The sequence below is a fragment of the Zootoca vivipara genome, chromosome 16 (genome assembly GCF_963506605.1).
Source record: "Zootoca vivipara chromosome 16, rZooViv1.1, whole genome shotgun sequence".
Taxonomy (NCBI): Eukaryota; Metazoa; Chordata; class Lepidosauria; order Squamata; family Lacertidae; genus Zootoca; species Zootoca vivipara.
This window is the reverse complement of record NC_083291.1, coordinates 31,050,649-31,074,307: the sequence shown is the minus strand read 5'-3', so window position 1 is coordinate 31,074,307 and position 23,659 is coordinate 31,050,649. Positions and strand designations below refer to the sequence as shown.

The following is a 23,659-nucleotide window of genomic DNA, read 5'->3' as shown; positions in this document are numbered from 1 at the left end:
TGGTTCCCTGTGACCTCACTTCTCACAGTGAGGGAACTGCCAGAAGGCACAGTAAACAGGGACAGGCACATAGCCCAGCACTCTAACCGCTACACCACAGTGGCTCTCATTTGTATCCTATCCCTGCAATTAACAGCTGGTGTACATGGGGCTTTTTCTAGAAAAATAGCACCGCTATTCCATCCCTTTGCTATTTGCACAGTCCATGCCAGCCTCCTTGTCACAGTGGCCGGAGTGGACTACTTCAGAGTAACGACGCTACGCAGCTCTGCATTTTATTCTTTTATTGGTGCTGCGTATTTACAGTGCTGAAGTCATTGCTATTTACACGGAGTGATGTGATCAGTCGGTTTCAGAACCTCCTAATGGATTTTGGCGCGTCTTTCTCCAACACAAAAGCTTTGGCAGACCCATCCTCTTTCCCCTCCTCTTTCTGCGTAGTTCCGGAGTTGGGGGGATGGGTCTCCCCCCCTTATTCGCCCCTTCCTGTCCCACCTGGGACCCTGGCTCCTCTACCTTGCCTGAGCCTCGGACACGACTTCCTGCTTCCCCACTGGAATCGGAACTCTCTCTGCTTTCCCCTGTGCTCGGTGATTGGCTTGAACTCAGGAGGGGAGGGACTTCGCGATATCCCCTGTCCCTCACATCCACCCCCCTCCCAAGCTCTCCTTCACCCCTCCCCAGGTCCCCCCCAGGTGTCGGTGACGACTGGAAGCCTAAGAACTCAGTGCTTTCCGAGCCCGTTGGTGTGAACACCTCCCCCCAGTCCTGCAAGCCCCCCCTTCCGCCTGGGAGGATGGGAATCCCAAAAAGTCCGTGGCGTCAGAGCTGGTGGGGGTAAAAATGTTCTGCCAATCTGCTCCTTCCTCTGACTGGGTGGATCTCGGTGACACCCATACCTCATCCTCTGGTTCCTCAAACTCCGCTTCCCAGCGCCATGGTGAACTGCTCTCCCGTGCTTCCTCCCCCTCCCCCTCCCTTTCCATGTGCCAGGGCTTGGGTCTATGGGGAAAGAGGGCGTGAAATTCTTCTACCAGGAATTCCTCCTGTATCTGAGTGGCTGGGACCCATTCATTCTGGGACGGTGGAGCATCCTCCCATGCCATGAGGTACTCCAGTCCCCCCACCCCCCACCTTGAATCCAGGATGGCCGTGGCCTCATTGAGTTGCTCCCTGCCTTCCCTCTCCCCCCCTCCCTCAGGGGTTTGTTCGCTGTCTCGGAGCCTGCTGCTTTCCCTGTACGGCGACAGCAGCGATCTATGAAACACAGGGTGCACCCTCATGTCCTCTGGCAGTGCCAGCCTGTATGCCACCGGGTTGACCTGTTGCGTGACCGTGAAGGGGCCCAACCTTCTGGGCGCCAGCTTTTTGCATCGCCCTCTGATGGGAAGGCCCTCCGAGGACAACCAAACTTTGTCCCCCACCCTAATGACCTCCCCCGGTCGCCTGTGGCGATCTGCCCCCTTCTTGTACGCTTCCTTGGCTCTCTCCAAGTGTTCTCTGAGCTGCTGGTGCACCGTCTCCAGTTCCTCTGCCCAATCCTCAGCCTGTGGGCCCTCCTCCTCCTCCTCCCCCTCCCTCTCTGGGAAAGATCTGAGGTCACGCCCGTAATTGGCCTTAAAGGGCGACACCCCTGTGGAGACGTGCACCGCATTGTTGTAGGCAAATTCTGCCAGTGGCAGGCGATCCACCCAGTCCGTTTGCCGCTGGCTGACGTAGCATCTCAGGTACTGCTGCAGAATGGCGTTGACCCTCTCCGCCTGTCCATTGGTCTGCGGGTGTCTAGCCGTCGACAAGCTGACCTCCACCTGCAGGAGGTTCATGAGCCGCCGCCAGAACCTGGAAACAAATTGGCGGCCACGATCCAAAATAACCCTTAAAGGTAATCCATGCAGTCTGAATACGTGATCCACAAACAGTTTGGCTGTCTCTTCTGCAGAGACCGCCCTGGCACACGGTATAAAGTGGCACATTTTGGACATGAGGTCCACCACCACCAACACTGCGGTCTTGCCCCTGGACGACGGCAGGTCTGTGATGAAGTCCATGGACACTACTTCCCACGGCCTGTGCGGTGTGGCTAAGGGCTCCAGCAAACCTGCTGGTGGCGCTCTGACCACCTTTGCCCGCTGGCAGGTGTCACAGCCCCTTACATAATCCCTCACATCCTCCCGCACCCCTGGCCACCAGAAGTGTCTCATGACTAGGTGAGCGGTTTTGTCCCTCCCAAAATGACCCGCCGTTGGGTTGTCGTGCATCTGCTTGAGGACCGTACGTCTAAGCTGGGTGGTGGGCAGGTACAGTGCACCCTTGTAGAAAAGCAGCCCCCTGCGTTCTGCAAAGTCTTTTGCCTGCTCCCCCCCCTTCTCAGTTCTCTGAAGATGCGGTTGGCAAATTCATCCGCTGCCGTCAGTGCTGTGAGTTCCGCCTCGCTCACCACTGCTGCTCCGCAGGACCATGCTGACGGGGGGAAAATGTGCCTGGGTGCCGGTGGCGCCTCCTCCTCCATGTACTCTGGCTTGCAGGAGAGGGCATCCGCCCTGACATTCTGCTCTCCCGGGATGTAGTGTATGGAGAAGTTGAAGTTCGAGAAGAACTCTGCCCACCGTATCTGCCGCTGGTTGAGCACCCTGGCAGTTCTCCAGAACTCCAGGTTCTTGTGGTCTGTGCACACCTGGATGGGGTGCTTGGCGCCCACCAGGAAGTGTCTCCAGTGCTGGAACGCAGCGTGGATCGCAAGAAGTTCCCGATCAAACACCGTGTAGTTTCGCTCTGGCTGGGTCAACTTCCTGGAGAAGAAGGCACAGGGTCTCCACTCTCTGTTGGCGTCCAGTTGCAACAAAATGGCGCCCACAGCTTTATCAGAAGCATCTGTCTCCACGCGTAGGGGCGCGTCCTGAACCACGTGGAACAGGTTCTGGTCTGAGGCGAACACCCTCTTGAGGCTTTCAAACGCTGCTTGCGCCTCTGGTGTCCACCTGAACTTCTGCTTGCCTCTCAGGCAGTCAGTGATGGGAGCCGTAACGCGAGAGAAGTTCTTGATGAACTTCCTGTAGAAGTTGGCGAAGCCTAGTAGGCGTTGGGCATCTTTGCGCGTCCTGGGGCTGTGCCAGTCCAGGATGGCCTGCACCTTGTCCTTGTCCATCGCCAGCCCCTTGTGTGACAGCTTGTAGCCCAGGAAGTCCACCTCCTTGGTGTGAAACTTGCACTTCTCCAGCTTCACATACAGGTGGTTCTCCTTCAGGCGCTGCAACACCTCCCTGACATCTTTCACATGCTGCACTGGGTCATCGGAATAGATAAGGATGTCATCCAGGAAGACCAAGCATTTCCTGAAGAGGAGGGACCCCAGGACGTGGTGCATGAAGGCCTGGAAGCATGCTGAGCCCCCTTGCAACCCGAAGGGCATCACCAGATATTCAAAAGAGCCCAGAGGCGTGAACATCGTGGTTTTCCATTCATCGCCTTCCCGGATCCTGATCAAGTTGTACGCCCCCCTCAGGTCTAGCTTGGTGAAAATCTTGCCCCTGCGTGCCGCTGTCAGGAGATCATCCACTCTGGGCATGGGGAAAGCCACTGGCTCTGTCACTGAATTCAGCCGTCTAAAATCCACCACAAGACGGCGCTGTTGCATGTCTTTCTTGTCCACCCAGAAGACCGGGCTGCCCCCTGCTGCCTTGCTTTCTCTGATGAACCCCCGCTTGAGGTTCTTGTCGATGAAAGCGCGCAGATCCTCCAGTTCCTGGTCTGACATGGCGTACAGCTTGGCTGGGGGTATAGTTGCCCCTGGCACCAGGTTGATCTGGCAGTCAAAAGGCCTGTGTGGGGGTAGGTGGTCGGACTCCGCTTCGCTGAAGACCTCCTGCAGGTCCCAGTACGGCTTGGGTATCGCCTCACCCCCTTTGATGTGCATGGTGGCCACCGTGGCTATCGGAGGCCCCTCCCCTGGTTGGTGCTGCATGCAATGTTCCAGGCAAAAGTCCGATCCAAAAGTGATGCATCTCTGGTGCCAACTGATGGAGGGGTCGTGGCGCGCCAGCCAGCTCATGCCCAAGACGATGGGGGGGTCTGAGATGGTTGTGACGTTGAATGCCAGTGTCTCTGAGTGCCTTCCCACCGTCATTCTCATGGGGGGGGGTTGATGAGTGATGGCCCCTCCCAGCAGCTCTCTGCCGTCAATGGTTGCCACGTGCAGGGGAAAATCCAGCTGCAGAAGCTGGATCTGGTGCTCTTCTGCAAAGTTTCTCGAGAAGAAGTTGGCTGAGGCACCACTGTCAATTAGGGCGAGGACCATCAGGGGATAGCCATTTGGGAGCGTGAGCGTCACTTCTAGAACCACTCCTGCTCTGGGAGGGGTGGGCTGGCTCTGCTCCTCTCTGTGCGGGTGGGTGGGCTGGGGCTGTTGTCTGCTGACTGTGCCTGGCTGCTGCCCCTTGTCTCCTTTAGCCAGGCTTTCCCGTTTCCCTGCTGTGGTGCTGCGTCAGTGGGGGAGGGCACAACCGTTCCCGCCTTTCCTTGCCACTCCCTGCGATGTGGGCAGTCTCTGACGAGATGCTGGGGGGAGTTGCAGAGAAAGCAATTCCCACCCCTTCCCTCCTTGCGTCTTGGCGCCGCTGGGGTTTGAAAAGCCCGCGCGCGCGCGCTATCAATCTGCATGGGTTCCTGGTCCTGGCTGGCCCCAGGCGTGGCTTGAAAGGGTTGTTGGGGGAGTGGCTTCTCCTGCGACCGTGGGAACCAAGCCCGCTTTGCGCGCGTTGCTTGCTTGTCGCTCCACCGGGATTCCTGTCTCACCCCCACCGCCAGAGCCGCTTTGCTCAGCTGATCCATATTACTGGGCTTTGGACCTCTCGAGAGCTCATCCTTCACCTCCTCATGCAACCCCAAGTAGAACGCCGCTTGCATTGGGGGTGACTCTAGTTCCCACCCCAATCTGTGCACCAGCATGGTGAATTTCGCCCAATACGCGCGAACTGTCATATTTCCTTGGCGTAAATTATGAAGTTCCTCCTTAGTCTGGTCCATATGACTATCGGACGAATACATCGTTTTCAAACCTTCTAGAAATAGTTTGACATTCTTCATGCAAGGATTCTTTGTTGCGATTAACGGTCTTAGCCACTCCCTGGCTGCCCCGGTAAGGTGCTCCACAATAAACGCTACCCTGTGCTCATCATCAGGGAACTCAGCGTGGTGCAGCTCAAGAGCATACACAATCTCAGTCTCAAAGCCCTGATATTCCCTTGGGTCTCCATTGAACTTGCTTACTAGCGTCCCGGCTCTCCTTCCTGGCAGCACTTGGACTTGGGGTGCCCCTCCCGCCTTGTTTTTCTCTGCATCCAGCTTGTTTTGGAGGTCTACCGCCACCGCCCTTAATTCCTGCTCTCTTTCCTGTAGCGCTCTCACCTGTTCCGCAAGTTGTAGCCGGTCGTCCTGGACCTTCTTAGTCTCTTCTTTAGCTGCCTTCAATTCCCCCTGCGCCTGCAGCGACAGCTGCTGCAGTTCTTGCTGGGCTTGCTCCGCGATCTGCCGCCATCTCTCCGCCTCTGACACGCTCATCCCGGCAACTCCAAAGTAGCCCAAAAAGGATTAGGAGGTTGCTGTCACAGTGGCCGGAGTGGACTACTTCAGAGTAACGACGCTACGCAGCTCTGCATTTTATTCTTTTATTGGTGCTGCGTATTTACAGTGCTGAAGTCATTGCTATTTACACGGAGTGATGTGATCAGTCGGTTTCAGAACCTCCTAATGGCTTTTGGCGCGTCTTTCTCCAACACAAAAGCTTTGGCAGACCCATCCTCTTTCCCCTCCTCTTTCTGCGTAGTTCCGGAGTTGGGGGGATGGGTCTCCCCCCCTTATTCGCCCCTTCCTGTCCCACCTGGGACCCTGGCTCCTCTACCTTGCCTGAGCCTCGGACACGACTTCCTGCTTCCCCACTGGAATCGGAACTCTCTCTGCTTTCCCCTGTGCTCGGTGATTGGCTTGAACTCAGGAGGGGAGGGACTTCGCGATATCCCCTGTCCCTCACACTCCTCCTCATTTTTGTGACAGAGAAATGCTCTACTTACCACTCTTCATGTACTCTATTGCCTTCTCTTTGATCTCAGGAGTCACTTGGTTCGTTTTCTCCAGGTATTGGAGGACAAAGATGTTGGGAACAAATTTCACCATGTTCTGCTCACCACAGCCAAAGGGCATTTGAAGCAACTGGTCTATATTTTCTAGCGCAGCACCCATAATGTCTCCTGGATGTTGACAAAATGATGGAAGAAAACGTTGTGACCACTTTCTCCAAACTCCTGAAGAGAATCTAGGGAAAATCTCCTCTATGCTAGCAACCTGCGACCTAAAATTCAGAGAACTGCATGTCCAATAAAATCTGCTCGAATGAGCCCAGCATCTGCACGGCCGGACTTGTCAAGAAGTCCCCATGCGTCCTAGGCGTTGTTAGACATCAACATGGGCGTCTGAACTGGGGTATCCTTTAAAGCAGTGATGGTGAACCTATGACACGCGTGTCAGACGTGACACGCAGAGCCCTCACTGCTGGCAGGCGCCCCTTCGGCCCATTTGCGCTGTTGTTGTTGTTGTTTTTCCCCCATTTGTTCTCCCGCTTCTCCTATAGCTTGTCTCCACTAGAGCTTGTCTCCGCTACAGCTTGTCTCCGCTGTTAAAACCTGGATCATTTTTTGTTGTTGTTGCTGCTGCTGGTAGCCAGAGATTGGTTTTTTAACCCTTTCTGTGCTGTTTTTTTCTGGCACTTTGGCAGACTATGTCGGTGCTGCGTGTTATGGTAGTTCCAGCGAAGGTATTATTCATCAATTATTTCTGTTCTCTTTCCCCCTCAAAAGCGGAGCAGCTTTGGGGCACCCCCCCAAAAAAAGCAAAGCAACTTTTGCACCCCCCCAAAAAAACCTCCAAAATTTTGGTCAGCAGCTCCCCCCAAAAAGCTCAACAACTCTGGGCACTTTGTGATAAATAAGGGGTTTTGGGTTAGGTTAGGTTAAATAATTAGTTTTTGGTTTATTAAATACAGTTAAATATTACAATTATACATTTTTGTTATTTAAACTATAAATATCATGAAATTATGGTTTTTTTCTCGAAGTGACACACCACCCGAGTTATGCTCGGTTTTTTGGCGAATTTTGACACACCAAGCTCAAAAGGTTGCCCATCACTGCTTTAAAGCATGTTTTTGCCTTGGAAGTTGTGTGGGGGACATTACTTTTGTTTAACATGCACATGGAGACAACAGGCTCTCCTTCAACACTATGCACTTTTAATTAAACATGTAGAGATTATGATCAAGACCCCGGGATTCCTGATTGTGCTGGCTCTCCTCAGACACTTAAAGGAATGTGCACAGGACAAACCGTGCCACCATGCTGCCTCTCTCTCTCTTATGTATCTTTGTTCTATGTGGTTTGAAGATCTCTCATCTCTCATGTGGCCAGAGATGGGGCAGGAATGTGGGGGCAAATTTCCTCACCAATGCAGGAGACGGTTGCTCGGCCAGAGCCCTCAACAACAGCTTCAGGCAGCTTTAGAGAAACCTCATCCAAAACTGGGTCCCCTGAAGGGAAATGAAGAACAGGAATTAATGCAGTTGAATACACTAACCAAGGTGCCATAGTCTGCCATTGCACTAGGAGTGGGACTAGGAGCTTGCTACCGGTAGCTCAGCGAGTCTGTTTTTAGCCACTCGGTTCTCTCAGCTGCCTTTCCACCCCCTCTCCATCCCATCCCTACTCTCCTTAGCAAGCAGAGAGACAGTGTGTGTGTCTTTGGTCTCTTTTGCATCCTGCTACTGCCCTAGGGAAGAGACACGTCTCCAGCCCAATGACAACCAGAGCAACACTTCATCTTCTCGCCAAATTGCGTTCTCTGGGGCCCCATCACAAGCCAAGCTGCCCTGAGCAAGGGATGCAGCCTAAGCACACCTGAAGAGCAGAGGAAGACATTGTGGGTCTCTTCTTCCAGGACGCCTTCTGGCTGTGGGAGGAAAAGAGAGTCAGGATGGTGAGTGGGGCTGCTCTCTCAGGGGAATAATCTCCTTCTACCATCTCTGCCATTTCCTTGCTCCGCAATTGCCAGGCCTTCCAACTGAGCACAGCCCGTGGCTGACATCACCTTAGACCTGGAAACAGGGAGGTTGTGCAAAAATCCAAAGGCCCTCTTCTGCCCAGCACCCAATGAATACAATTCCCCCCCCCAAAAACAACAACACCTGTTGTTCTGAATGAGTTGCTGGCACTTGACAGCTGTGAGCCAAAGTTGGACACCAGGGGCTGAAGGCCACATAGGCAAAAAAAACCTGTTTAGGGGAGACCCAGAGTTCTGAATGAGTTGCTGGCACTTGACAGTGGTGAGCCAAAGTTGGACACAGGTGCTGAAGGCCACGTAGGCACTGACCTTGACCAGCAGGGTTTTGACTATTGTGTCTGACTGGCCTCGCGCAGGCGTGGTGGAGATCTTATTGCCACACAGCTCATGCGTCTCCTCTGCCTCGGCGGTGACGGAGAGATTGACGTGCCCTAAAGGAAGGCAAAATTGGCATAGACCCATGATGAGTGCCAAGAGCTCAGGGGGAGGAAAAGAGGCTGCTTGCAGGCGAGAGCACCAGTCCAGCCCCACATCAGCCAACATGCCCACCGTGCCTTCAGTCTGCAGACAGATGCAAGGGACAGAGGTTGGAGCATAGGGGGTTCTTGAATGGAGATGGACCCCCAACCTCTCCTTCATAGCCCAGTCCCCAAATGAGCCCTGATGCACAGCTGCCATTAGCAGAAATCGGGGAGGGACACCATCTTGGCCGGGGAGGAAACAAACCCGTAGCACATGCAGCAGGGGGCATTGTTATTATTTTCAATATTCCACTTAATGCCCGATTGACTTCCAAACAGAAGAATTCATTGGTTCTGCCGAGTGTCCTTGGGGAAGAAAGAGAGGTGCCCTTGGCAGCCTCAACACCACAAGCCTCCTCCCACCTGCTCAGGCGCCTCAACCTCACCCAGCTGAGTCGCCGTCACGTTCCAGGAGAAGGTGTGGGCCTCCTCAGCACAGAGGCAGGTGCTGAACTGGCAGGCTGGGCATGGCTTCACGTCCACCTCTTGCGACTCCAGCAGCTTCACTCTCACCTGGGAGATGCAGCAAAATGACCCTCGTGAAGCAGGCAGCGCAGTGAGTCCAAGGCAAGGGGCAAGCATTCAGGGAAGAGGCATGGGCAGGGCAGGAGGTGGGCCTATGCCAAGAGCGAGAGCCAGACCCCCATGCCTAGGGGTGACCCACAGGGGGAAGTTGCATAGGGCGTAGACTGCTCCCACTAAGACCTTGGTGAGTGGGGTCTTCTCGTGCTTTTGGGGCACCATATTAGCATCAGGTCAGACTTGCAAGATTTATTCACCCAACAAAGTTTATAGGAAGACCTCTAAGCCAGTTACAAAAACTCTTGGGATTACGAGTGGGTAGTTTGGCTTCCTCACACAAATCCCTCATGGCTGTTGCTCTGTGAGCCCCTCATGAAGCTCTTCACCTGGTGACCTGAATTGCGGCTGTGGGGAAGATGAAGGTGACCGCAGGTGGGCATCCCTAGGCCTTGGCAGCAGATCTGGCCTCTTCTGGTCTCTTGCAGCAATAAGGCTGTGTTGCCTATGGGGCTGTGCACACACCACACATTTAAAGCACACTCAGGGGTTGCTGTGGGAGGAAAACTGCAGGTTCCCAGGACTGGGGGGCAGGGAGGGAATGTGCTCTATGGACCTCTTCTGCCATGAAAGGGGTGGGGCTGCCTTGCAATTTCTGTTGTCCACATCCAAAGTGGAGCTTCTGCTTCTTCATCCACAACAATATATGCAGGCTGCCCCCCAAGACTGAGTGGTGGGGGGAGGAGGGAAAAGTACTGACCTGTCCCTTGGGAGAGACAGGTGAGTGCAGGTGTAGGAAGGACAAGGCCCTGGTCAGGTCCAGCCCCCCAGACTCCATCTCTACCTTGTGGGGTTCCTCCCAACCCTTTGTTTCTGGGTACACATATAAGGGAAGCTTGTTTGCTTGTTCTCAGTGGACACTAACCTGGATACATTCCTTCATGTAATTGAAGACAGTAGACTTTAGCAGCAAGGTCTCCCCACGGACCACAGAATACGGCAGGCTCAGATCCACAAAAAATGGCTTGAAGACCCGGAACTTGGCTTGCTGGGCGAGTCCGAAGCCAATGTCGGCCACACAGAAGGCATCAGCGTTCCACTCAGTGATCGTGTCCGGAGCGGTGACCGAGTAAGTTGCTTTCCCCTCCTCACTGAAGAACAGGAAGAGAGGTCACTCCCTCAGTGACAAGAACATTGAATCATTCACTGCTAAGACAAAACCAGTATAAGCAGAATATAACTTTGGTCAGAGGAGCACACCTCCGAGTAAGTATGAGTTTAACCAAGCCTCTAGTTCTGTACTAGGTCTCAGTCAGAATAGAAGAATTTGGAGATGGCAGTATAGGAGTTTATTCTCACTGCCACTGGTGTTTATGAAAATGTTGTGGGACTCAACAAAAGAGAAAGCTTCTTCAGGATATATTACAGAGAGGTCTGCGCTCCTGCTGTTGGTACAAACTTGCAATCAGTGGGAAAAACAGAACAAGTTACAGGTAGGTAGCCGTGTTGGTCTGCCATAGTCGAAAATAATAATAAAAAAATTCTTTCCAGTAGCACCTTAGAGACCAACTAAGTTCGTCATTGGTATGAGCTTTCGTGTGCATGCACACTTCTTCAGATACACTGAAACAGAAGTCACCAGACCCTTATATATAGTGAGAGGTCTTACAGGAAAAAGCAAGGGGTGAGATGGCTAAAAATAGCTTTATCATGCTTTTTCCTGTAAGACTAATTGCAGTCGTTAACAATCGTCAACAGGTTTACCACACCTATCAGCCAATCACCCATTCTCACCACCCTTCTGAGCCCCACCCTCTCACTATATATAAGGGTCCGGTGACTTCTGTTTCAGTGTATATGAAGAAGTGTGCATGCACACGAAAGCTCAAACCAACGACAAACTTAGTTGATCTCTAAGGTACTACTGGAGAAAACAGAATAGTTGCCTATTTTTGTGGCATTTTTCACTTTACTAGAGGTCCCCCCCCCCGTGCTCCCATAATGTAGAGCAGGGACGTCCAACTCCCAAGAGACTGTGATCTACTCACAGAATAAAAAACTGGCAGTGATCTACCCTTTTGGGGGGGGGGTGTTCAGGAAAGTTGTTTAGCTTTTTTTTAGGGAGGGGAGAGAAAGTTGTTGACCTTTTTTTAGAGGGGCAAGTCTAAAATGTTGAGCTTTCTTTAGGGGGGAAAGGAAAAAGTTGCTCGCCAACATATCGCTCAGCAAACAATCAGGCTCACAGCAAAAACTCTGCCTTCCGTTCTAGCGATCATGCGTGGATGGAGGGCGGGACGAGGGGGTGGGGTGGGGTGGTGCTACCCCCCCGCAAAGGAAATAGAACCCGCGATCAACCGAAACCTCCCGGGGATCGACCAGTCAATTGCGGTTGACCAGTTGGACATCCCTGATGTAGAGCATGTATATACTGCATGATAATGAGCATTCAGAGTGGATGCAGGTGCCTTTTTGGGGTGCCAGGCACACAACACCATCCCAGGCCCACAAAATTACAAATGCACACCTCCACTTCATAAGTGATATAAGCATAAACGTCTGGCACTGGGCAGGCTTTGGTGAAGCTTCAGAGAAACATTAGAAGGATGCATTTTTGAAATTATTACCGGTATATAAAACACCAATGTACAATACAAAATACTGCCTTAAGATAATGCAAGCTAAGTGGAAGAAGAAGAAGTGCAAAACGTCAAATCGGAGCAAACCTCAACCCTCAGAAAACCCAAATAGATTTTTTTTTTTGCACTTCAACTTTAAAGAGCGAGTTTTTAGTGGAAAAAGCTCCAGAGCAGGGGTCAGCAACCTTTTCCAGCCGTGGGTTGGTCCACCGTCCCTCAGACCATGTGGTGGGCCACACTATATTTTGAAAAAATAAGAATGAACGAATTCCTATGCCCCACAAATAACCCAGAGATGCATTTTAAATAAAAGCACACATTCTACTCATGTAAAAACACGCTGGTTCCCGGACCGTCCGCGGGACAGATTGAGAAGGTGTTTGGGCCACATCCGGCCCCCAGGCCTTAGGTTGCCTACCCCTGCTGCAGAGCAACAAAACCAAACAAAAGCCAAGGCTTCTACAAGGAGCTTTACCTTGTGGGCCTGTGCCTGGGAAGCATGGAGCAAAAGGTAAGTCCTAAATGAGTGATGGCCAAGCAAGATACTGCCTGTTCCTACATGGCATTTGGTTCCCTCCCCAGCAGAGTTTTACTTACTTGACAGGGACCAGAGCCCAAATCCAGGTCTCTGGAAAGTACGTCCTGGGTTTGGCTTCCTCTGCTTTCCAGGGGACTGAATTATAAGCCCCAGGCAACCCTTGGCTTTGGGGGGGCAAATTAGGCCTAGCCGCCCCCGGCATAACGCCAGCAGATCCTTTGGGAAGAAGCAGAAATATAGGTCATTGATAAAGATGGTTTACCAACAGCATACTTAGATCAGGGTGGGGTGATGGCAAAAGAGAAGTTAGAGACACCTAAACTTGCCGCCAGCAAATTTAAATGTGCAGCGATCACCGAGAGGGGTCCAGGCAAGAGTTAGCAACAGGGGAAGACTAAAGCACTATTTCAGGTTTCAACCTCGGCCCTTCAGATGTTTTCGGCCTACAACTCCCATCATAGCTGCCAAGTACCCCGTATTTCCCGGGAAACCCGCATTTTTCCTTACCGTTTCCCGGAGGTCTCCCGTTCCAGCTCCTCCCGTTAATTTCCCTTAATATAATTTCCCTGTCGGCGGTCATTTTTCTGGTGCTGCTTTGCCCACCTATGGGCACCAGAAAATGGCCGGCGCCGGAAGTCGCGTCTACGCATGTCCGGAAGTGCGTAGACACAACTTCCGGTGTCGCTTTGCCCATCTATGGGCACGGAAAATGGCCGGCGCCGACACCGGAAGTTGCGTCTAAGCACTTCCGGACATGCGTAGACGCGACTTCCGGCGCTGGCCATTTTCTGGTGCCCATAGGTGGGCAAAGCGACACCGGAAGTTGCATCCACACAACTTCCGGTGTCGTGTGGCTGCCAATCCCGGATTTCTCCGCGGGGTACTTGGCAGCTATGACTCCCATGATCCCTAGCTAGCAGGACCAGTGGTCAGGGATGATGGGAATTGTAGTCTCAAAACATCTGGAAGGCCGAGGTTGAGGAAGCCTGCCCCATTTGAATGAGTCAGCTTGAGAGCTCCACTCTTCCCTTTCCTCCTCTGGCACTGCCACAAGGAGAAGATTGAAAACATCTGTTTCCCACTTCCTGGCCCAAACCAGCCACTTTGTTGTTAATCCAAACCATGACCTGTGTGGTTGATGGAAACAGGCCAGAATCAGAAGCTTTGATCTTTCTTGTTTCAATAAACCGTGGTCGAAACTAACACCAGTAAGCCTAGTTTTAGTGCAGTCATGAAACCTGGTTAATTTTAAATACTGTAGGAAGTGGGTGCTGCATCTCCAAAGGAAAACCGAGGAGGAGTGCTGGGCCAGTCCCAATTTATTCCCCCGGAGGCAGACCCAAACAATGCCCATTGGCCAGCTGGGTCCACCCCCTGGGGAATTCCCGGATCCAGGCCATCAAGCCAATCTACAGGCAGGCCTACAGTACTCCGTAGCCTGCCTCTGGATCGCTGACATGGGGCTGTGGTGAGGCCGCAAAGCCGCTTGACCATTTAAGATAAGTGGACTTATTATATTGGCTTCCCTGGATTTGACTTTGCACCCATGCCCTCTGTTTGTGAACTCCATACCCTCCAACATTTCTCCGATGAAAATAGGGACGTCCCGTTTCATCATGATAATTTTACAATTTATACCCACACATCTTACTAGGTGGCCCCAGCCGCTCTGGGCAGCTTCCAACATATATAAAAACATTAAACATTAAAAAAAAAACTTCCCTATACTGTACAGGATTGGCTTCTGAAAAGCTCAGGGCTCGGATGACTCCATACCCTCCAACATTTCTCCAATGGAAATAGGGACCTCTTAAGGAAAAGTAGGACATTTCGGGATCAAATCAGAAACCGGGACAGCTTCTCTAAATGATGGACCGTCCCTAGAAAACAGGGACACTTGGAGGGTCTGGAACTCACACCCGACAAATACAATCTATATTTCTGGCTCTTTTTTCCCACAACACCATCCCCAAATGTCCCATGTGTATTTTATGCAGCATGCTCTAATTTGTGTGGAATAACTAGTCTTTCTCCTTTGAATGTGAGCTTTGTTTCAGTAGTTAGGTCTCTCTTAATGATCCAGAATTCCATTATTTCCTTGGGGACCTCTGCTTCCTGCTTCTTCTTTTGCAATGCTTTTGATTTTCTGCATATTGCCACCCCTTTTAATTTGCTCTCTAATTTCATTTAGAATGTTATCTGTAGCTGTAAGCCACTTTGAGAACCTCTTGGGGCTATAAAAGCAGGAAATGAATTCTAAATAAGCAAGCAAAGCAAGCAAGCAAGGAAACAGCAACATGCCCTCTCCCTCCATTGGACACTGGCAAGAGCATTGTGTCATTTTGATGGAAAGCAGCCAGGACACACTTTGAACAATAGAACCCAAAGGAGGCTCATGCTCAAGGTGGCAACAGGTTGAGGATTAGGTAACCAAAAATGCAGACTCAGCAGTAAGGAAATCAAAGATGGTCAAGCAGGAGAGAACTGGGAATGGAAATCCACCCCCATCCTCGAAATTTGAAGGTAATATAATAGGGCAATCATTTCCCATGATAAATATTTGCAAATTCCTCCTACAATTATTTCTGTTCACAGATTTTGCATGCTTGCGCTTTTGCAATGTTTCAAAAAACCTATCCAGCTCTTTAAAAGCATTATCTGCCTCTAGCCAAGGATTCAATAAAAGGAAATGTAGATACAAAGGATGAGTCTTGTTATATCCCACCCTGCCAAAGGGAGGCTCCAGTTGAGAAACTGTCAAATTATGATTGTGATTCTCACCGGCTAAGCTATCTATAGAGCAGGGCTCAGCAAACTTTTTCAGCAGGGGGCCGGTCCACTGTCCCTCAGACTTTGTGGAGGGCCGGGCTATATTTTGAAGGGAAAAAAATGAACAAATTCCTATGCCCCACAAATAACCTAGAGATGCATTTTAAATAAAAGGACACATTCTACTCATGTAAAAACACACTGATTCCCGGACTGTCCGTGGGCTGGATTGAGAAGGCGATTGGGCTGGATCTGGCACCCGGGCCTTAGTTTGCCTACCCAAGCTATATTGAACAGGTAGGCTTTCAGGAACTCTACAGGACACCGGCTTCTTCATTTTGGTGTTGGTTATAACTTTCATCCTTAATTGCTGTAAAAACCAAAGAGAAAAGTGAGGGATGGTACATGAGAGCAAAATGAAATGAAAGAAAAATTCTATGAGGCGAGGTCATTTGAATTTCTGGCAGGGAAATCGTTGCAAAATGCTCTGCGTTCCAATAATGGATGTGTGCAAGGTTTGACCCACAATTCCACAGAAATGATTTCAGACTCACACGCTGGATATTACGTTGTGTTACAACATTAATCTCTGCTCAGGTGTCAATCAAGGGAAATAGAGGAGGAGGTGAGGTTTATCTGAAAGCTCGTTTGGCTCTTATCATAATCAGCTAGGCAATATTTTTGGCCCTGCTGGCAGGAGGTGCAAGCAACCCCTTTTCCAGGTGCTTCATATCAGATGAGGCTAGTAATAAGGCATCCCTGGCCAACACTGTCATATGAGCTTTCCCAAGTAGCACCAACAGCACCTTAGTCTTGTCAAGATTAAGTTCCAATTGCTTACCCTTTTCCAACCCTGTACAGTCTCCAAACACTGATTCATAATTCCAACAGCCCTCCTGGGACAAGCAGGTGGGAAAGTGAGGTATAAACTGGGTTCCATCTGCATATTAATGACACTTCAGCCCAAACCTCCAAATGACTTCTCATGTGGATATTGGTAAGTTTGGGGAATAGAACAGAACCCCAAGAAATCCCATTGGCCAAGGCATTGGAATGGAAATCCCCCAACGCCATTTTCTGAGACCAATTCTCCAAGAAGAACTGGAGCTGCTGTAAACTTGACAAGTGGTCCAGAAGGATACCAAGGTTGACAGCACTGAAAGCTGCTGACAGATCCAAGAGAACCAGAAAAAAGTCCTTTTTAGTTCCAAAACTGTGTCTGAAGCCAGACTGGAAATAAGTCTTCAGGAGGACATCTGAGGTCCACATCCCTGCCCAGGTCTGGCAGATTTCACCAGCCAGGAAGGGTAAGGATCAACTGGTAGGCTTCATCCCTTCGAGGAAGCTATCTACATTCTCAGCATGCACAAGCTGAAAGCATGACAAACAACATGCTTTCAAGCAACATGCCAAGATGATGCACTAGCCTCAACCATCTCCGTCTCAATTACAATTACCGTATATGGCATCCAAAGTTACAATTACAGTTACAATTATATGGCATCCAAAGTTGGCATGGCTTCAAGAGACATACCTGCAAAATGCAAGCTTTAGAGCAGGCACCCCCAAACTGCGGCCCTCCAGATGTTTTGGCCTACAACTCCCATGATCCCTAGCTAAGACGACCAGTCGTCAGGGATTATGGGAATTGTAGTCCAAAACATCTGGAGGGCCAAAGTTTGGGGATGCCTGCTTTAGAGAGTTCCAGAGCCTGACTCACTACTGTAAATTCTCTTTGCTCCTCAGTTATTGCTGCGCTGAGCTTATCTATAGATTGGCTTGGTGTGTCATCTGAATCTGGGCTCGTAGTTTAACAGTCCCAGAAAAGCTGTGAGCTGTAAACCACAGGACAAACCTTGGAAACCTCCTGCTTGTTTAATGATCCTGGGAACCATCAGAAAGTATGCCATTGACAATCCCAAACAAAAGCAGGTTTCAGAGAAGGCTGGATTAGGAACAGATGGTACTCACTTTGAACAGGCTGTAGGCATCAGCCTGGTTTTGGAACCAGGGGGCCAGAATGGACCGTTTTTTCTTTGAACCCTCAGGTAGACAAGGATAGGGGTCGAAGTCTTCCAGGTCAAAGTCAAACCCTCTGGAGCCAAGCGGGCCAGAATCAAGGTGCCGATACACCTGAAAGCAGAGATTTCTGGGTTGAGTTTGAGGTGACCACTTAACAAGTCCCACAGTTGATATGAACATTTTTTTAATCTCAAAATGCATAACCTTGACTTTCATTCCATCTTACTCCAGGTGGTATCTGCTGTGCTTATATTCATTTTGGTTCCCCTATTAACTACAGAGGAGCTTATCTCCACAAAATTGTATTTGAGTTGGCAAGTGTTTTTCCTGTACTGTAGCCTGCCTCTTTTTTTCAGGTCAGTGGTAGAGGAGGAATAATACTGGAATTAATAATAGTAGAATAATAATAATTATTTTTTAAAAAATGTAATTTTTATTAAATTTGTGTTTTACAATTTAAAAAACTCATTTATACAACCTTAATATATCAGTGACTTCCTTTCTTCTCTTTCCATTGATCATTTTGCATATCATAAATCCCTGAATATTTTACAAAAAACTAAACCATTTAGTATTCCGCTATTGCATCTATCAAAACTTATCAGGCCTTATCAGACGCAATAATAGTGGAATTAATTGAGCCTAAGTGGGAAGGATGAGCTCTCTTACTTTCTCTGGGGTCAGCGTTTCACTTTCCTTCAGCATGACACTTTTGTCCACAGCACGGAGAGAGCACAGCGCACCAGGGGCGGCTTCGACTTGCAGGTCGACCTTTGACCCTGGAAGTTCCTCTGCCTCAGAGAAGCCGAGTGTCACCTGTAGATGGAGACAGATTTTCAGAGGGGAAACCTGAACTGAAAAGCAATAATTTTGAACAGGCACCCCAAAACTTCGGCCCTCCAGATGTTTTGGACTACAATTCCCATCATGCCTGACCACTGGGCCTGTTAGCTAGGGATCATGGGAGTTGTAGGCCAAAACATCTGGAGGGCCGCAGTTTGGGGATGCCTGATTTAGAACACCAAAGAGATGCAGAGGGAAGACTACTATTTTCCTCCACTCATTCACTCAGTTTTTATATAGAATCTAGATCAGCCTGGTGCCCTCCTTCCAGATGTTTTTGACTACAGCTCACATCAGCCCCAGGCATTTGGCAGCAGGTTGCACTCACTGATCTAGATCAGTGTTTCTCAACCAGTGTGCCTCCAGATGTTTTGGGACTACAACTCCCATCATCCCTAGCTAGCAAGACCAGTGGTCAGGAATGATGGGAGTTGTAGTCCCAAAACATCTGGAGGCACACTGGTTGAGAAACACTGATCTAGATGATGTTTACTGTGAACACTGCATTCCCGTTGCATTTATGTTTCCCCACTATTGTTACGTCATCTAGGTTTTTTGTTACTTTTATTTATTTATTTTAATTTTCACCACAATTACAGTGCTATTTATTCAGGTGTGAAACACACTATTATTTCAGAGGGATGGTCTGTAACGTTGCTGGTGATTATGTGTTACCCTATGTCAGGCATCCCCAAACTGTGGCCCTCCAGATGTTTTGGACTACAATTCCCATCTTCCCCGACCACTGGTCCTGTTAGAGGGGCAATGCCGGATTCTGGATCGGAACGAGCAGACATGTTTCCCATACCTCGTTACACTGTAAATAGAGTTACACCACTAAAGACTGTTAAAAGACAAGCATGTGGAAGGTCGTTACTCTGGAGTAGTTGCAATAACCCCTGACAGCAAGGTATGGCTGTACTTAATTTAGAGTGTGTGTGTGTGTGTGTGTGTGTGTGTGTGTGTAGTTAATATTTGCAGCAGTCCAGAGACTGTAAGTTTTACCATGTCTGGGAACAGAAGTGTGGAACTCTCCTTGTTCATTTTGTCAGTGCTTAAAACATATAAAACAATGCTCCAGTTTACTGCATGATTGTTCCACATACATTGCTTGCTTTTATTTTTAAACATTGCATCCCATAGAGCTCTTTGCATTTCCTATTTGGAATCCACCTTGCAAACACCATCCCAGTGTATTCATAGAATCATAGAGTTGGAAGAGACCACAAGGGCCATCCAGTCCAACCCCCTGCCAAGCAGGAAACACCATCAAAGCATTTCCCCCCCTTCTTTCTTACAGTGGCAAAGCAGTAGCTGGATGCTCAGAAAATGAGCTAACAACAGAGGCAGAGCAGCAGAAGTGGCCAATTGCTGGCCAGAATGGAGCTGGTCAAGGATAGGAGTGGACTGGAGAGAAGTTGGGGGCTGCTGTGATTGCGGCTCCTGGGACCCTCCTGCCCTTTCCCCCATCTTACGCTGCTCTCTCCAGGACTAATACTACAGTATAGCCACGCCCCCCAGCCCCCCATGCTACACCACTGTACGTCACACACTATTTTAGCTTTCCAATGTGTGTGTGTGATTTAAACCATCCTTGTGAGAAAGCAAAATAGGTGCAAATATAGATAGCGATGGCTCTCTCATAGAACTTTCAGCCCATCTGCCTCGAGCCACACATATGCATAATATGTGGTGTCTTCTTGCCCTGTGCGCCACTTTGCTGTCCCAGGAACTATATGTACTAACCTTGTGTTTAAAGCACTTCTCTATTCTGAAATCATCCACGTCAGCCACCACCTCACCATCCAGAAACACAGTGTACAGCAGAAGCTTGGCTCTGGGTGCCAGGTCTTGGCTCGTAGACAAGGTGAGGGAGAAGGTGCCTTTCAGAGCTGGGTTAGGGGAAAGGAAAAATGGTGGGAAAGGAGAGAGTAGGAGAGCAATCATAGCTTACAGCATGAGAAAAAAAAACATCCCTGTGGATCTCACTTCTGCCAGACGGTGGGAAAGCTAAGAAAATCAAGGAGACCCACCCCAAACGCAACCAGCCCACCTGCGCATTGCAGAAGTATTCCAACCCTCATGTCTTCAACCTAATAACTGGTTTATTGCCGAGAAGAAATTCCATTCTGCACCACATGGTGAGTTCTAAAATAAACCTGTTTTCATCTGTTTAGGTCCGCCTAGCAGTCCACTTTGGTAATTCACCTTACCTGAAGACACTGTCCGTGGATCTGATACCAACTGCTTAAAAACAATCTTTGCCAAGTGAAAAACCGCAGGAATCGCTCCTAAGGTTGAATTCTGCTCAGTGCCAGGAAGTTATGTCTAGCACTGTACATGCTCTCCAAGCTGAGGCTGCACCCCTGCTTGTGTCGCTTCACTCACCAACTCTGCACCAAACCCCAACCCTCTCACCAAACCTACTGCCTCTTTCGTTGCTGTTGTTTAGTCGTGTCCGACTCTTTGTGTCCCCATGGACCAGAGCACACCAGGCACTCCTGTCTTCCATTGCCTCCCGCAGTTTGGTCAAACTCATGTTCGTAGCTTCGAGAACACTGTCCAACCATCTCGTCCTCTGCCGTCCCCTTCTCCTTGTGCCCGCAATCTTTCCCAACATCAGGGTCTTTTCCAGGGAGTCTTCTCTTCTCATGAGGTGGCCAAAGTATTGGAGCCTCTTACACCTTGCCAAACACACTTCCTCTCCTCACACAACACCAAAACTACTAACCCCTCCCCCATACCTTGCAAAATCCACCCACCCCCTCTCCTTAGAGCTTGCCAAACCACCCCTTCCTACTACCTTTAGAGCTGTTCCTCTGCAGCGCCCCTGGAATGCCCACTTCTGTCTTCTGCCTCTGTTTCTCTTCTCATACTCCAAAGCTGCTAAGATCGCTCAACAGCTCTCAGAAGGCTGTGATCACACTGCAATTTGCAATGCCACCTATTGGAAGCCAAGCAAACTGCTGCATGATGACAACCTTACCTTTTTATGATATGTAAACACACACACACACACACACACACACACACACACACACACGGAGGGACAATTAAAATAGGGAAATTATTTTGGATATTTCACGTCAGTTCAGATCTTCTGGGCCAAAGAAGAAATTGTAATGGGCCAAAGAAGAAAGCAGAACATTAGGACTCAGTTCAGACATAAACTTTTAGGTACCATGTTTTAATGACTGATGTTTTAATGTATTTTTAACCTTCTGTTGGAAGCAGCCCAGAGTGGCTGGGGAAACCAAGCTGGATGTGCAGCGTAGAAATAATAATAATAATAATAATAATAATAATAATTATAATTATAATTATAATAATAATTGCTATTGTTTTACTATTTGTAAATTGCTGCTGGCAATGTTTGTTTCTGATAAAGGTAAAGGAGCCCCTGACCATCAGGTCCAGTCGTGTCCGACTCTGGGGTTGCGGCGCTCATCTCACTCTATAGGCTGAGGGAGCCAGCGTTTGTCCGCAGACAGCTTCTGGGTCATGTGGCCAGCATGACAAAGCTGCTTCTGGCAAACCAGAGCAGCGCACGGAAATGCTGCTTACCTTCCCGCCGGAGCGGTCCCTATTTATCTACTTGCACTTGATGTGCTTTCAAACTGCTAGGTGGGCAGGAGCTGGGACTGAGCAACGGGAGCTCACCCCGTTGCAGGGATTCGAACCGCCGACCTTCTGATCAGCAAGCCCTAGACTCTGTGGTTTAACCCACAGTGCCATTGTTTTACTATTTGTAAATTGCTGCTGGCAATGTTTGTTTCTGATATGATGCCTTAACTTGAAATTTTATAGTATTTTTAGCACAGTGTTGTTGTTTTATTCTGTTCTTATCGTAGGTTGTCTTGCAGATCTGAAATGGCCTATTTGAAAGGTGGGTTTGAAATTGAACAAATAATAACTGAAAGAAACCCCAGACCAGGCAGATCAGGCCCACCAAGCATGTTCATCTTGATAAAGCACAGTGCTTCCCATGAGGCTTATTTGATGGAACAGCATAGTTCTCCCACTTACTCTCATCCTGGCCAATTGGCACCTGCTTCTGTCCACTCAAGGCAATCTTCCCTTTGGACATAACCTGCAGGGAGACAATATGTTAGGCCAGGGACAAAACCAAGAGTCCGCCCTAGAGATACAGAAAAAGGGAGAGGGGAGTGAGACAGGGAAAGACTAGAGTCGTGGATTTTGCTGTAGGAAAACTATAGGCTAGCAGTGAGATTTTGAGGTATCTTGAGTTTCGAGGGAGAAAAAGACGTGGTCACAGTACAGATAGCATGGCAGTTGCGTGTCTGATATAGGTGTTTGAAAACACATTTGTCTTATTCACACAATGCATTTTTAGAGAGAACACCCGAGGGCTAAATTACTTGTAGCCCAGGAGATATGGGATCAGGATCTCACAATTTTTTAAGAGGAGGAGGAAGAGGACGAGAGCACCAGATCAGAGAGTTAGGGAGTACTGATAACTATATACTTTCACCAGTATGGCAAATGCAGCTGTGGAAGAAGAAAAATGCTAATTGGGAAAACAGTGCGCTAATTGGGAAAACCTCTTAGTCCTGGCACACACCCTTTCCACACCATGAATGGCGTTCACTCTATTTTATTGCTTTCAGCGCGCACACAATGTTATTTCTGAAGTGCCCCTGCAGAGCTTAGATGGAAGTGAGGTGGTCCAGGAAGAATTAAGAGAGTTGTAGCAAGACCCAGAGGACAGAAGATGAATGCTGGGGCTGGAGGAGAGAACACAGCTGACCTGAGATGGTCACATGAGCTTATTCCTCGGCAGCATCTTGGTGTCTGGCCAGCTCACTGTTTCTTGTTATTGTGATTTTGAAACCCCTATACACTAGGTGTGCATGCTAAGAGCAAAATGCCTTTGCTTCTGAAAAGCAATGGGCCTGTTCATATTATATTGATAACACTGATCTCAGCCTTACAAGTTTTAAAAAAGTAACCACAACAAATACTCTTAGATAAGGGTCGGCAAGGTTTACCTCGCCTGGGCCGGGTCACTCCCTTGGAGATCGCTCTGTGGGCTAGATCGCGTCTGTGCAGACATGATTTCTGGCATCTGCGCAGATGCGATTTCCAGCGCCGCGGAAGCGAGTCCCCACTCTGCGCTGTGCCGGTTTAGCGCAGCATGCAGTTCGGGGGCGGCTCATGGGCCATTTAAATGACCCCTGTGGGCCGCTTATGGCCCATGGGCCATAGGTTGCTGACCCCTGCTCTTAGATCTCTCTTTTACCATTTAATTTAACCTCAGGTTAGTGGCATCAAACTTTGCCCAATTCCCCTAAATATTACCTTTCCGCCCCTCCCCCCTCCACAAATGGCACTTGACACTTTTATATTTGGATGTTCTGGAGAATATATGCAGGTTTGAACTGCACACATGGTATTGAACCAGTTGCAAACCAATGACCACTCCAGCCCAGCAGTATTTTATTGGGGGTGTATTCCTCAGTATGTTCTTGACACAGTAATGGTGTTTTAAGGGTGGTGGATTTATTTATTCTGCTTTAGTTTGTTCTGCAACGCTTCCACGTTACTGCTGTCCGGAGGGGCTATAGCACAACAAAAGAACAAACATAAACCCAAACACTGATGGTTTAAAAAGTTTAGGGGTTTCAGCAGGAAGTTACAGGATATGTACTGATTGGAAGTGAAGCCGTGAGACTCCCCCAAAACGTTCG

At 49.4% G+C, this 23,659-nt stretch overlaps 1 protein-coding gene across 1 annotated transcript in view; it reads right to left on the bottom strand.

Annotated features, from left to right (window-relative positions):
* Window positions 1–23,659, bottom strand: part of LOC118075325 (alpha-2-macroglobulin-like protein 1) — a 69,211-nt gene that overhangs the window by 19,704 nt on the left and 25,848 nt on the right. Inside the window, exons 14-25 of the mRNA XM_060268974.1 lie at window positions 21,978–22,041; window positions 19,698–19,843; window positions 17,778–17,924; window positions 17,058–17,219; window positions 15,366–15,456; window positions 12,377–12,533; window positions 10,069–10,294; window positions 9,011–9,137; window positions 8,413–8,534; window positions 7,941–7,992; window positions 7,490–7,573; window positions 6,066–6,242 (exon numbers count right to left, since the gene is read on the bottom strand). Of these exons, the coding sequence (XP_060124957.1) occupies window positions 6,066–6,242; window positions 7,490–7,573; window positions 7,941–7,992; window positions 8,413–8,534; window positions 9,011–9,137; window positions 10,069–10,294; window positions 12,377–12,533; window positions 15,366–15,456; window positions 17,058–17,219; window positions 17,778–17,924; window positions 19,698–19,843; window positions 21,978–22,041 (1,555 nt within the window). The remainder of the gene's footprint in view (window positions 1–6,065; window positions 6,243–7,489; window positions 7,574–7,940; window positions 7,993–8,412; window positions 8,535–9,010; window positions 9,138–10,068; window positions 10,295–12,376; window positions 12,534–15,365; window positions 15,457–17,057; window positions 17,220–17,777; window positions 17,925–19,697; window positions 19,844–21,977; window positions 22,042–23,659) is intronic.